The sequence below is a fragment of the Lissotriton helveticus genome, chromosome 1_1, assembly GCF_964261635.1.
Source record: "Lissotriton helveticus chromosome 1_1, aLisHel1.1, whole genome shotgun sequence".
Classification (NCBI taxonomy): Eukaryota; Metazoa; Chordata; class Amphibia; order Caudata; family Salamandridae; genus Lissotriton; species Lissotriton helveticus.
This window is the reverse complement of record NC_136057.1, coordinates 2084093227-2084105730: the sequence shown is the minus strand read 5'-3', so window position 1 is coordinate 2084105730 and position 12504 is coordinate 2084093227. Positions and strand designations below refer to the sequence as shown.

The 12504-nt window shown below is 45.9% G+C and overlaps 1 protein-coding gene across 1 annotated transcript in view; it reads left to right on the top strand.

Annotated features, from left to right (window-relative positions):
* Positions 1-12504, top strand: part of DNAI3 (dynein axonemal intermediate chain 3) — a 1062540-nt gene that overhangs the window by 397611 nt on the left and 652425 nt on the right. Inside the window, exon 9 of the mRNA XM_078645562.1 lies at positions 134-324. Coding sequence (XP_078501688.1) covers positions 134-324 — 191 coding nt within the window. The remainder of the gene's footprint in view (positions 1-133; positions 325-12504) is intronic.

The following is a 12504-nucleotide window of genomic DNA, read 5'->3' as shown; positions in this document are numbered from 1 at the left end:
AAGCTCCCTAATAAATAATGTAAAAGCACAGACTAATATTGAAAAAACGTCTAATGATTAGTGGTGACTTGTTAAAAATCTGGAATAACCAATGTTACATTTTGAACAATAAAATATTTTTCTCAAAAAACAGACTTGAACTAGCACTGCAGCAAAATGAAATAATGAATCCGTTTATCGATGACTGGAAAGCACTAGCGGAAGATGAAAGCTTATTTGGTGGGAAAACGGATTCTCATCTGAAGGAATACCAATCCTTTACCGATTTGCGGCTCAGCAAGGATAAATCAATCAGCTGCATAAACTGGCACCCAACAATCCCGGGTAGGTTATTACTTAGACGGGTATTTAAGGAATGTCAGTCAAGCCATTACATATATTTCTTCTTGTCGCTCAAATGTCAGAGTGTGGATTGGATTGCTCCTGTCCTAGCCATGAATACGGGGCAATAGGGAAGGGAATTTGGCTAACGAATGTTGCTAATTTATCGCAATTTAAAGATGCCGAATGCGCTTGCTATAAAAAGTTGCTGTTGGCATGAACTTTGCGAAGGTTGACAAATGTTGTGCTTTATAATGTAAATGTACTCTATGCCTTCAAACTATCAGCTGTCACATCAACAGACTTCAACAATTGATCGTTATAAAAGTTTTTTTCTCTTCTCTGCGGCCACAGCACACTGAAAATGAGCGCCCACTGAATAGAACACAACCATACCACAGACCAGCTCCAATGGACCATACTGGAAGCAAATACAGCTTGGAACACCTCTACCCTGTTCCGTAAAGAACAACGGTGGTTGTTAAACTACATTCCAATATAAATGGACTAAATGATGAGATCCCCTGGATTGAATTACAGAGTTGAACTACGTATGCCTTACCACACCTTACACCTGGTCGTAATACATGCCACAGTATCGATGCCGATACCCCAAGTTGACACGGATCACATTACTCTCTACCAAAGCTCTCTTTGTCAACAATATTCGGCTACCATTTACCTTACTACATTATAGCACTTAGGCCCTACAACTTTGTAGCTACACACGCTGGCTTCCCATTATATAATTCTACATCTCCTATTTCAATTTCGTGACATTATGTTCTGCCACCTAGAGCATCTCGCGCACTATACAAATGTTCCGGCTTTCACCTTCTTTACCATAAGGGCAACTTTCCCTTTAAGCACCTCTCTCTTCCTGTTCTACTCAGGTTCCTTCAAAATGGAAAGTACTTGCCATATGTAACTATGCCTGCTTAACTCCATACACCTCCACAGACCAGGACCCTTTTTGTGACACATAGCACCCGCTTCACACGGGTCCAGTTTGTTTACATATCATTACCTGCGCCACCCCCACGGAACCTGGCACTACCTTCTTGCCTGCTCCTATGACAAATAAGAGGACCTGTATATGGCTTCAGGTCACATGACCCCCATACTGTCCTGTTTACACATGTGGCTTCCTGTAGCTGCTACCATCGAGGGCTACTTTACTTACACCACCTACTACCCTGTGGGGTACTCACAATCCTACTAAGTATACTCTGCTTCCCTCTCATATTATAGCCATATAGCCCGCCGTAGAGGGCTATACCGGCTATTAAAGGCCCTCTCCAGGTGAGGGCCTTTAACAAGGGAGAGGGACTTTAATAGCCGGTATAGCCCAGCTACGAAGGGCTATAAGGCTATTAGAACATTCTGCCACTAGAGGGCAGAATGTTCTAACAAAAAAGAACAAAGCCTTATGGGAAGGTGAGGGGATTGGAATCCCCTCAGGTTCCCTGAAGCCTTTGTTCACAGCCAGAGCTGTGAACAAAGAAACATTGAAATGTTGGAGCTTCAGGCTTATACCAGCCATTATAAGCCTGGGGCACTCCATTGTTTTCAATGGAGCTCCCAACATTCCAATGTTCTAATTTTGGTTAAAACCTACTCAAAGATGGCGCTGATTTCTTAATCCTCTAAATTGGACACGTGACTATCATAATGGAACCCACTCCAAGATGGCGCTTCCCCTTTGACGTGCACACTAGACCCCTGCGTTCCCGCACAGGGCGTGTATGGACACACCCTGCGACCTTGACATATCACAAATACAGCGGGAGCTGCAATGCACATACTACTGAGGCGGTGAGAAGTCGGGTAGGTTAACAGACCTGCAGGTTCTACGATAACTCCATGGCCCTCTTGGACAGCTGCACGCTACTCTATACACATTGCAGTACCTAACACTATGACTTCTTGCATAGATTTCGAGGATTTCCTCAACTGTACCTCATGGGACACTATTCCCACTTTGTATAGGTAAGTGTACCCCAACAACCACATTTGAGCACAATGACCTGAGGTCTTGCCATCAATGGTTTACCTTAAATAGCTATATGTTTTACGCTCACAACACTGCGTTACTCTACAACAATACCAACCCATTTACTCACTGGCTAGTATACCACTGCGTCTTGCCCTTGACCCTGATCTTTGGCCGAACGTGATACATTACATGTCTGTCTGGTTATGTCAGTTTATCGACATCACGTCATGGTTTTAACTGAGAATATTCCATGAATACATGTTTGTCTGTTCACCTGAGCGTCACCATTACTCTATATATTGATATCTCACCACCTGAATAACTTGCTAGACAATCACAGTAGTACTATTGGAACATGGTTGACAAATTTGGGATCTCCTCTTTCTAACTATACCCTGCCTCAAGGGTTGTATATGCTATTATATTTATCACTTTGCTTTAACTAGTGGCACTATGTCTAACTGAGAGGCCACTATACTACACTAGTACTCACTGCACTTTTACATTGGTCCTAAAGAAGCACTAGGGATCTCCACCTGAGACCACACACTGAGTGAAACATATTGACCTTCAATATGCCCATTATGGGTATGACACTTTCTCTTCCAGGGGATACTCATTAATAGTCATAAGCACTGAATTATCTCCGCCCATGAGCGGGAACGCGGAACACATAAACAATATACATATATATGTGTAAATATATCAAAAAGTACATAGTTCTAAACTAATTATACACGTATACATGTATAATAACCATAATATGCAGCCTAACATATATACATAGGCTAATAAAGCCAAAATTACACACGTTCTGCAGCATGAAAATATGCTGTATATAAATGCAATAAACAGGCATGAGCCTAAAATGCATTTCATAACCATGAAAAACTTTTATTTTCATCAAAGAACCTGTTGTAAACAGTTATTAGCCTAAAAGGTTGCATATGAAATAATATCTGTGTACAGAAAATCAGACTGGCACCCTGCCTTTAAGGCCCCAGAGAATCTGCACACTTTGCCTTTAAGGCCTCCAGGAGAACTCTGTTCCCATCATGCACCACAGGTGACAGTTAGGTCAGTTCTTTTTTCCGGCTTGTTCTGTGAGGAACCTGGAACTTGAGCTCTGCTAATTTTGACAGTTTTTCTGTCAGAAGTTGGTTTTTTCTTGTCTTTTTGACAATTTACTACTCTGCTGGTGGTTTAATACCTTTTTCTGACTAACCTGTTGGTGATTTTTTAGTCAGAATGCCACCTCTATTTTACAAATGTCCTTCCTGTGGGAAGAAGATGTCAAAAACGGACCCACATTCTGTTTGTATGGTTTGTCTTCCAGCTTCTCATAAGGTGGAAGATTGTTATCACTGCCTCAACCTTTCTAGTAGGACTTTAAGAGAAAGGGAGAAAATTAGGTTGCTGGGCCTTCTGGAGAGAGAGAGCCGTGGTGAGAAGGGCTCCAAGAGCTTGTTATCATCTGCTAAGCCATCTTCTCAACACAAACGTCGAAGAACAGCTTCTCCTGAAGGTAGAACTAAGAAAAATCGACTCCAGGGAGCGTCGCCTTCAAAAAATGTGCGCTCGACGTCGAGATCTAGATCGCCGTCAGCATTGTCGGCGTCGAAGAGGGCTCCATTGAAGTCGAGGACTTCGTCGGTGAGGCAAGGTTCAGCGTCTCGACAGTCGCCGTCGAAATCTTTCTCGACGTCGAGACATCTGGTGTCGATTGCAGTAAGGACGACGTCGGGGGCGCAAGGTTCGACGTCGAAGGACCGTAAGAGATCGACGTCGAGGGAAGAGAGGCGTCCGACGTCGAAGGATGTGTCGACGTCGAAGGATCCAGTGTCGACGTCGAAGGGTCCAGTGTTGACGTCGAGGGGGAGTCATCGATCGACGTCGAAGGAGAGACGTATGTCGTCGTCGAGGAAAAGGTCGACGTCGAGAGGAAGATCTGCGTCGAAGAATTCGACGTCGAGACCTAAAAAGAGAAGGTCGAGGTCTCCATCGCGACGTGGGTCGACGTCGAAACTTGCTTCGGGCTCGAAGCATGGAGTGTCAGAGTCTAGGTCTCCCCCACCTGATGAAAGGTCGGTTTCGAGACTATCAAGACCAGCCTCTCGGACCTCACTTAGGTCTTTGTCGAGGTCAGAAATAAGCCCACAACTTTTAGTGGCGTCATCACCGCAAGGTCAGCAAGACGACAGGTCTGTGGCGGGTCAAGAGACAATGCATCAGGACTCCTCTGTGGTGGCGCATTCTGGCTCAACCTCAGGGCAGGTGTCAGATGACAGACAATTGGTGCCCAGACAACGGACTTCATCTGGCTCATCAAATCCTGAGCACAGTGTAGTCTCCAGAGCCCCCAAGTCTTCGGCAGGGCTGCATATTGTGCAGGTTTCACCTGAGGCTTCACCTGAACGTGCAGAACGGCCTCTTAACATGTCACCGAGGTGGCTGGAAAGCCTGAGACATTGGAAGATGCGTCCAGATGCAGGACTGATGGGAATGAGGGCTCCGGTCCCTCAGTCGGAGCTGCATAGAAGATCACGCTCGAAATCCCCAGTGAGAGAGAGATCACGTTCAAGGGGGCGTAGGAGGCAGTGATCGGCAACTCCTCAGAGACGGCGTAGAAACCCTTCACCATCTTCTACGTCATCTTCGTCTTCTTCAAGGTCTTCAAATAGAGACTATTCTCCCACTATATCATCTACTCCGCCTTCCAGAGTGTCTCCTGTAGATGATTTGAGCACATTTAATGATGTGCTATGTCGTGGGGCGAATAAGTTCAACATCAAGATGGCAGTTCCCCAAGTGGCAACGTCAGACATCTTTGAAACCCTGCATCACAAGACGACTGGCAGGCCTCTTCTGCTGTTAGTGCCCAGTTTGATAGAACCAGCAATGAGAACTTTTTTGACTCCGGCCACGGTGGGTTCAGGTCCTTCTAGGATTGCAAAAAAGTACAAGGCTCCAGAAGAAGATCCACTATTTTTGCGCTCTGACCCACCTCCAGACTCACTTATTGTAGCGGCAGTCAGAAAAGCGCATTCTGCAGCATCTACCTCTTCTGCTCCACCTGAAAAGGATAGCAAGAGTATGGATTCCTTGGGGGCGAAGAATGTGTAACACCTCGGGGTCGGTCATGAGAGTGGCCAGTGCGGCAGCTTACTGGGCCGCTATGATCGTCTGCTCTGGGACTCAGTGGCTCGTTTTGCGGATAAACTCCCTAAGGAAGATCAAAAGGATTTCCTGGAAATTGTGGAAGAAGGCGGACTGGTGGCTAATCAGAGCATTAGCGCGACTGCTGATTCGGCGGATCTGTCAGCACATGGCTATGCACATGGTGTTTGTGCTAGGCGTTCAGCTTGGCTTCGCCTTACTGGGCTAAAGCCTGAGGCTCAGAGGAAAATAGTTAATTTACCATTTAATGGTTCGACTCTGTTTGGATCTCACGCTGATGATGAGATGTCCAAGATGAAAGTTGAGTTGGACACTCTTAAGGCCGTAGGTCTTGAAAAGAAGAAAGAATTTAAACGTCGGGGTAATTTTCGTCCCTTTGACAAGAGATCTTTCCAGCAGAGGAGCCAACAGACGAATTGGTCCTCGCAAAACCAAGGCCAGAATCAACAGAGGTCGCAATTCCAACAGCGGCGACCTGGGCGAGGCAGAGGCAATGGAAATAGGCAGCAGTCATCCGCTACCAAACAGCCTCAAAAACAATGAACGGAGGCTTCCTCCACAACCGTGTGCCACTCCGGTTGGAGGAAGTATTGTGTGTTTTCTGGACGAGTGGAAACAGATCACAAAGGACAGATGGGTGCTGGGTATCATTCAGAACGGTTACCTTTTGAGATTCAAGAAGCCACCCCCGGTCATGCGTCCTCTAAAGAGGTTACAGTGGAATGTAAAGCGTTTACAACAGGAAGCGAACATTCTTCTGAAGAAGAAGGCCATAGAACTAGTACCATCTCAGCAGAGATGTCAAGGCCTATACTCTCGATTTTTTCTCGTAAAGAAAAAAGGTCCAGCTACGGAGTTCAGACCCATTCTGGATTTGAGATGGTTGAACAGATTCATTCAAAAGGAGAGGTTTCGAATGCTGGCTCTTCATCAGATCTTCCTCCAGTTGCATCAGGGGCATTGGATGTGCTCCATCGATCTGAAGGATGCTTATTTTCATGTTCCGGTATCCAGAAAACATCGCAAGTTTATCAGGTTTCAAGTAGCTGCTCATCACTATCAGTACGCAGTACTCCCATTCGGCCTGAGATCAGCTCCCAGAACATTTTCCAAATGTATGGCGGTAGTTGCGGCTTGTCTTCGAAAGAGACGGATTTTCATATATCCGTACTTAGACGACTGGCTTCTGAAGCGTTCATCCCCATCTCTACTGGAAGAACATCTATCGCTATGCCTCCAACTCATGTATAGGTTGGGTCTTCAAGTCAATTACAAGAAGTCCATAATGAACCCCACCCAGAAGATCCACTACCTGGGTGCTCAACTGGACACGGAAAAAGAAAACGTGTGTCCTTCGGAGGAGAGGTGGTTATCCCTCAAGGCGAAGTGTATTCTTCTCCTTCAGTCTGCACGTCCAACAGATCAGCAAGTGTCCTCTCTTCTGGGGTCCATGGCATCGTGCATCTTCATCGTTCCAAACGCACGTTTGCATATGCGTCCTCTACAACAGTGTCTAGAAGATCAGTGGAAGCAGAGGACGGGTTGCTGGGAGGATCAAATTCATCTCCAACAGTCTGCAAGAGATTCCATCCGGTGGTGGATGAAGAAGACACACTTGATGAAGGGAGTTCCTTTTTATCAGGACCCACCAACGCGGACTCTGATCACAGACGCCTCTCTCCAAGGTTGGGGGGCTCATATGGGCCCTCTGCAGGTACAAGGGCTATGGTCAGACTTCGAGAAAGGATATCACATCAATCTACTCGAACTCAGAGCGGTCCATCTTGCTCTCAAGTCCCTGGCACCATCTCTACAGACTCGGTCCCTCCTGGTGCAAACAGACAATACAACTACAATGTATTACTTAAACAAGCAGGAGGGTTCCAGGACTCTGTCCATAGAAGCCAAGACCATTTGGCATTGGCTGCTAGCACGAGACCTGTCAATAACAGCGGTTCACCTGCCAGGGAGTCTCAACTCACAGGCGGACGAACTCAGCAGAGACTTCGTCGAAGCGCACGACTGGGTTCTCAACGAAGACGTCGTGCACAGCATTTTCCAGGCTTGGGGAACACCAGACATCGATCTGTTCGCAGACGCGGCAAACACAAAATGCCCCGTCTTCGCGTCCAGGTTCTTCCAGAAAGGGTCTCAAGGGAATGCCCTTTTGATAAACTGGTGTCAAAACTTGCTGTACGCCTTTCCACCGACACCGTTGATACCAGCAGTGATCAACAGGATGTACAAGACCGACTCCAGAATGATACTGATTTGCCCAGAGTGGCCACGCCAGTGGTGGTTCCCAGATCTTCTCCAGTTGTCAGAAGTACCACACATGAGATTGCCTTGTCGCCCGTATCTTCTGTCCAAACAGATGGGGCGAGTGTTTCATCCCAATCTGCCCTCCCTGCGCTTGGCAGCATGGCTCCTGAAGTCATCCAGTACGGGCACTTGCAGCTGAATCCGGAGTGTATGAATATTCTTAAGGAGGCAAAGCGACCTTCTACAAGACAATCCTACGGATTTAAGTGGAAACGCTTTTACCTTTGGTGCCAGAGTAAGGGTCTTGACCCTATTCATGGTCAAGAACAGGTGATCTTACCTTATCTACTTTATCTTGCTGAATCTGGTTTGCAGTTTAGTTCCATCAAGGTCCATCTTACTGCAATAACTGCTTATAGAAAATCGCCAAGACAGATATCTTTCTTTCGGATTCCTGTGGTGAAGGATTTTCTAGAAGGCTTAAGGAAGGTATATCCTCCAGTCAGGTCTCCTTCTCCACCTTGGGAGCTTAATGTGGTGTTGACCAAGTTAATGGGTCCCCCCTTTGAACCCATACATAAAGCGTCTTTACAACACTTATCTTGGAAAGTAGCGTTCCTGGTGGCCATCACTTCTGCTCGTAGGGTGAGCGAAATCCAGGCTCTGTGTTGCAATGAACCGTACACTATTTTTCATGGAAACAGAGTGGTGCTCAGAACTCATCCTGCTTTCCTACCCAAGGTGGTGTCGGATTTTCATATTAATCAAACCATAACATTGCCTACTTTCTTCCCAAACCCTTCGAGTCCGGCTGAACGGGCTCTACATTCGTTAGATCTGAAAAGGGTTTTGAAATTTTACTTAGATAAAACAAAGTCTTTGAGGCACACTGACCGTCTTTTTGTGAACTATGGTCCTACAAATACTGGTTTGGCAGCGTCCAAGAGATCCATTTCTAGATGGATAGTGTCATGTATTCTACTGGCTTATCAGCTAGCCCACAAGTCTTTATCAGGTAGACCTAGGGCGCATTCTACGAGGGGGAAAGCTTTTACCACAGCTCTCCTTAGGAATGTGGCTATGTCAGAGATATGTAAAGCAGCTACTTGGCGTTCAGTGCATACGTTTACACGCCATTACTGTATAGATTCTGATGCGCAGGTTGATGCACAAGTGGGACATGCATCCCTCAGAAATTTGTTTGCTAATTCTAGCTAAACACTATGGTTTAAAAGTGTATGCATTTATCTGTTCGCCCGCTTCTTGTGGGTATGAGCTTGCTACTCTATTCAGTGCTTATGACTATTAATGAGTATCCTCTGGAAGAGAAGGATTAGTTACTTACCTGTAATCCTAGTTCTCTTCCAGGGGTATACTCATTAAAGTCATAAGCACCCTCCCGCCTCCCCGGGCGAGCAGTAGCATTGAGGTTTTCAATATGTATTATGAAGTTTTTAAGTGCAGATCCCCTCTAAAGTTTACTGTACCGTACAAAAGAACTGACCTAACTGTCACCTGTGGTGCATGATGGGAACAGAGTTCTCCTGGAGGCCTTAAAGGCAAAGTGTGCAGATTCTCTGGGGCCTTAAAGGCAGGGTGCCAGTCTGATTTTCTGTACACAGATATTTTTTCATATGCAGCCTTTTAGGCTAATACTCTGTTTACAACAGGTTCTTTGATGAAAATAAAAGTTCTTCATGGTTATGAAAGGCATTTTAGGCTCATGCCTGTTTATTGCATTTATATACATCATATTTTCATGCTTCAGAACATGTGTAATTTTGGCTTTATTAGCCTATGTATATATGTTAGGCTGCATATTATGGTTATTATACATGTATATGTGTATAATTAGTTTAGTACTATGTACTTTTTGATATATTTACACATATATATGTATATTGTTTATGTGTTCCGGGTTCCCGCTCATTGGCGGAGATAATTCAGTGCTTATGACTTTAATGAGTATACCCCTGGAAGAGAACTAGGATTACAGGTAAGTAACTAATCCTATCTAGCTACCGAGGGCCATTACCACCCTCATGCTACACAACCTCCAGGTTTTTTACTGATGACAGAGGGGCTATTCCCTATTAAATTTTCTAGCCACCCCTCCAGCCATTTCTTAACTTTAGACCTGGACACCACTGCCATTCAGACCTGCACACACCCGTACAACTTTATCACTTGAAAGATCTGCGATAAAGTGATCCTTTGAGGGACCCATAGGGCATTGCAGCGCCTGCCCGATGAGGAGCATTGCCCAATGATGAAGCATGACATCCTCCGGGTTGTGTGAGGGCGCCAAGACAAGGACACACTGTCCCCAGACACTATAATTTGAGAACAACTCTAGCCTCCCACTCTCTACTCAACTTCTGTCTTAGAGGAACTGTGACTCCCACAAGAAATTATAACATCTTATAAACATAACTGACCCTGGGAAGAAGGTAGAGAAATAAAGTTTAGTACGCCTGAACTCAGAATCTAAAGATGCATCTTTAGTGAAAGTGACTTTTACATTCTGTGTTTGAAAATACCACTTTTAGAAAATAGGTATTTTCTTGCTCAGCCATCCAGTGTGCCTCTTATCGGTTTATGGATTGACTGTCTGGTTTTGGGATGACTGAGGCTGGGGAGGAACAGTGGCTCCAGAGTCAGGGATGGGCTGAATGGACCTGGGCTGCCTTTAGAGTAGGGGGAGATGTTCTTTCACCTGAATGGGCCTGGTCTGCCTCTGACAATGCTGTCTCCACCTCCTGTCAGAAAGCTGCACCAGAGAGGACAGAACTGGTTCTGGCTGGGCACTGACACTCTCTGCCTGAGAGGACAAATGATTTTTTGGGCTATATAAAGTGGAGCCAAACCCCTAAACTTTAGAACTCTTTTGGAACCAAGAAGACTGCCAAGAAGATGAGCTGGAAAAGCTGTTAGGAGGGACGACCACTTTGCTTTGTGCTTTGCTGTATTGGCCTGCAGTGGCTGCTTCTGTCTTGGGCAGTGAAAGGACTGGACTAAACTTTCTACAATTTCTTTTTGTGAGTTTCTCCAAGGGCTTGAGGTAGAGCTTGCCCCCTGTTCAAGAAGTCTCAGAAACAGCAAAGACTTCAAGTTGTTCTGCCCTCAGCACTGGGGACTGTCCTGAAGGTACCGCCGCACCGCAACCCTTGTCTCACAGACTACACCATCTAACGCCACTACCGAGCCTCTGCTTGCACTGCAACCTGTGGGCACCGCACTTCGTACCACCCGATTTGCGATGCCATCTTGGTATCCCCCACGACGCCACTTCACACTGACATCGATGCCGCTGCTTGCACCGTGGTTCGAGGGCACAGCTCGTAAGTTACACAACGCACTGTCCTCATCCCGCACCACAGCCTTGGCCTACCAACGCCGGCACCATCAACTCCAGTCCGTCACACGACGACGGCGCTTCAGCAATGACGATGCCACTGCTTGCACATGACCTGACAGCACCGCGACTCGCATCAAATCACCGCAGCCCTGGTCTCATCTACTCCACTGGACGACCGTCACTGAGCCGCTGCCTGCACTGCAACCTGAGGGACCACACACCGCACTGCTGCACTTTGCACCGCAGCACCCGACTCCTGCAAACGCCGGCACTCCTGACTTAAACTGCGGGTAGTTCGATCTGCAATGCCTGTGACTTCAAGGGACCGACAACACCTGAACCGACCTCCAGAACCGAGAGGTTGTCAATGTTCTGCATTTCTGAAGGTACTGTTTTGTGGGTCTTCCCAACACCATAGCTGGCCCGCGACGCCGCGGTCAGCCAGAACTGTTTGGAAATTTTTGTTTACAATGCCGTGATAGCCCAGACGGAGCTATCCACTTCAAGGAACTTTATTTGAAGTTTATTTTGATAACTGAATATTTCTAAGTACTGTATTGTGTATCTTTATCGTTTTTGGTCTTGTTTTAAGTATAAACAAATATTTGATATTTTTCTAAACTCGTGTGGTTTCCTTTTGTAGTGCTTTCGCTGTTGGTTATGTGCACATGTTTTACACATTGCCTCTAAGATAAGCTTGACTGCTTGTGCCAAGCTACCATGGGGGTGAGCAGGGGTTATTTTAGGAGTGTAACTCCCTTATCCTGATTAGAAGGAAGGGTTCCTACTTGGACGAAGGTGCAAACCCTTGCCAACTAGAGACCCCAATTTCCAACGGCGCCCCTCTGAGTTGTTTTTATTAGATGAGAGAGGGGTTGGTTGAGCAGGACAAGCGCATGCATAAATGGGGAGTTGAAGAAACTTAAGGATACCTCACACGGTGGGGCCATCAATCATTAGCTTTAAATCGTAGGCAGTTTTCCTTGTGGTGTTTTTGATATGGCACATTTCTCAGATTCAATGGGTGCAGAATTTACTGGGGGTTACATCTCTGCAGGACATAGACGCTCGAGATATGGACAGAATGAGTTCACATAGAAATAATACGCAATATTTTTGCCAATATGGTAGTGGTGTGGTTTGAGAGAAGTATTTGATATAATTAATTATTTTAGGATGCCATAGCGAAACGAGCCAAATCAATAAGCCGTTTCAGATAAAAGAGTGTTTTAATGACGGCATTGGGGGTGATTTATTTTGTAATTCACACAGGGTTAACTTTATTAGTATCATTTAGGAACGTTCTCTAGTTACTATTGATTGAATTCAAATCAGGCATTAAACGAGAGGCACAGTGATGCCCCAGGGAAATCCCCAAGTTGCCAAAGTA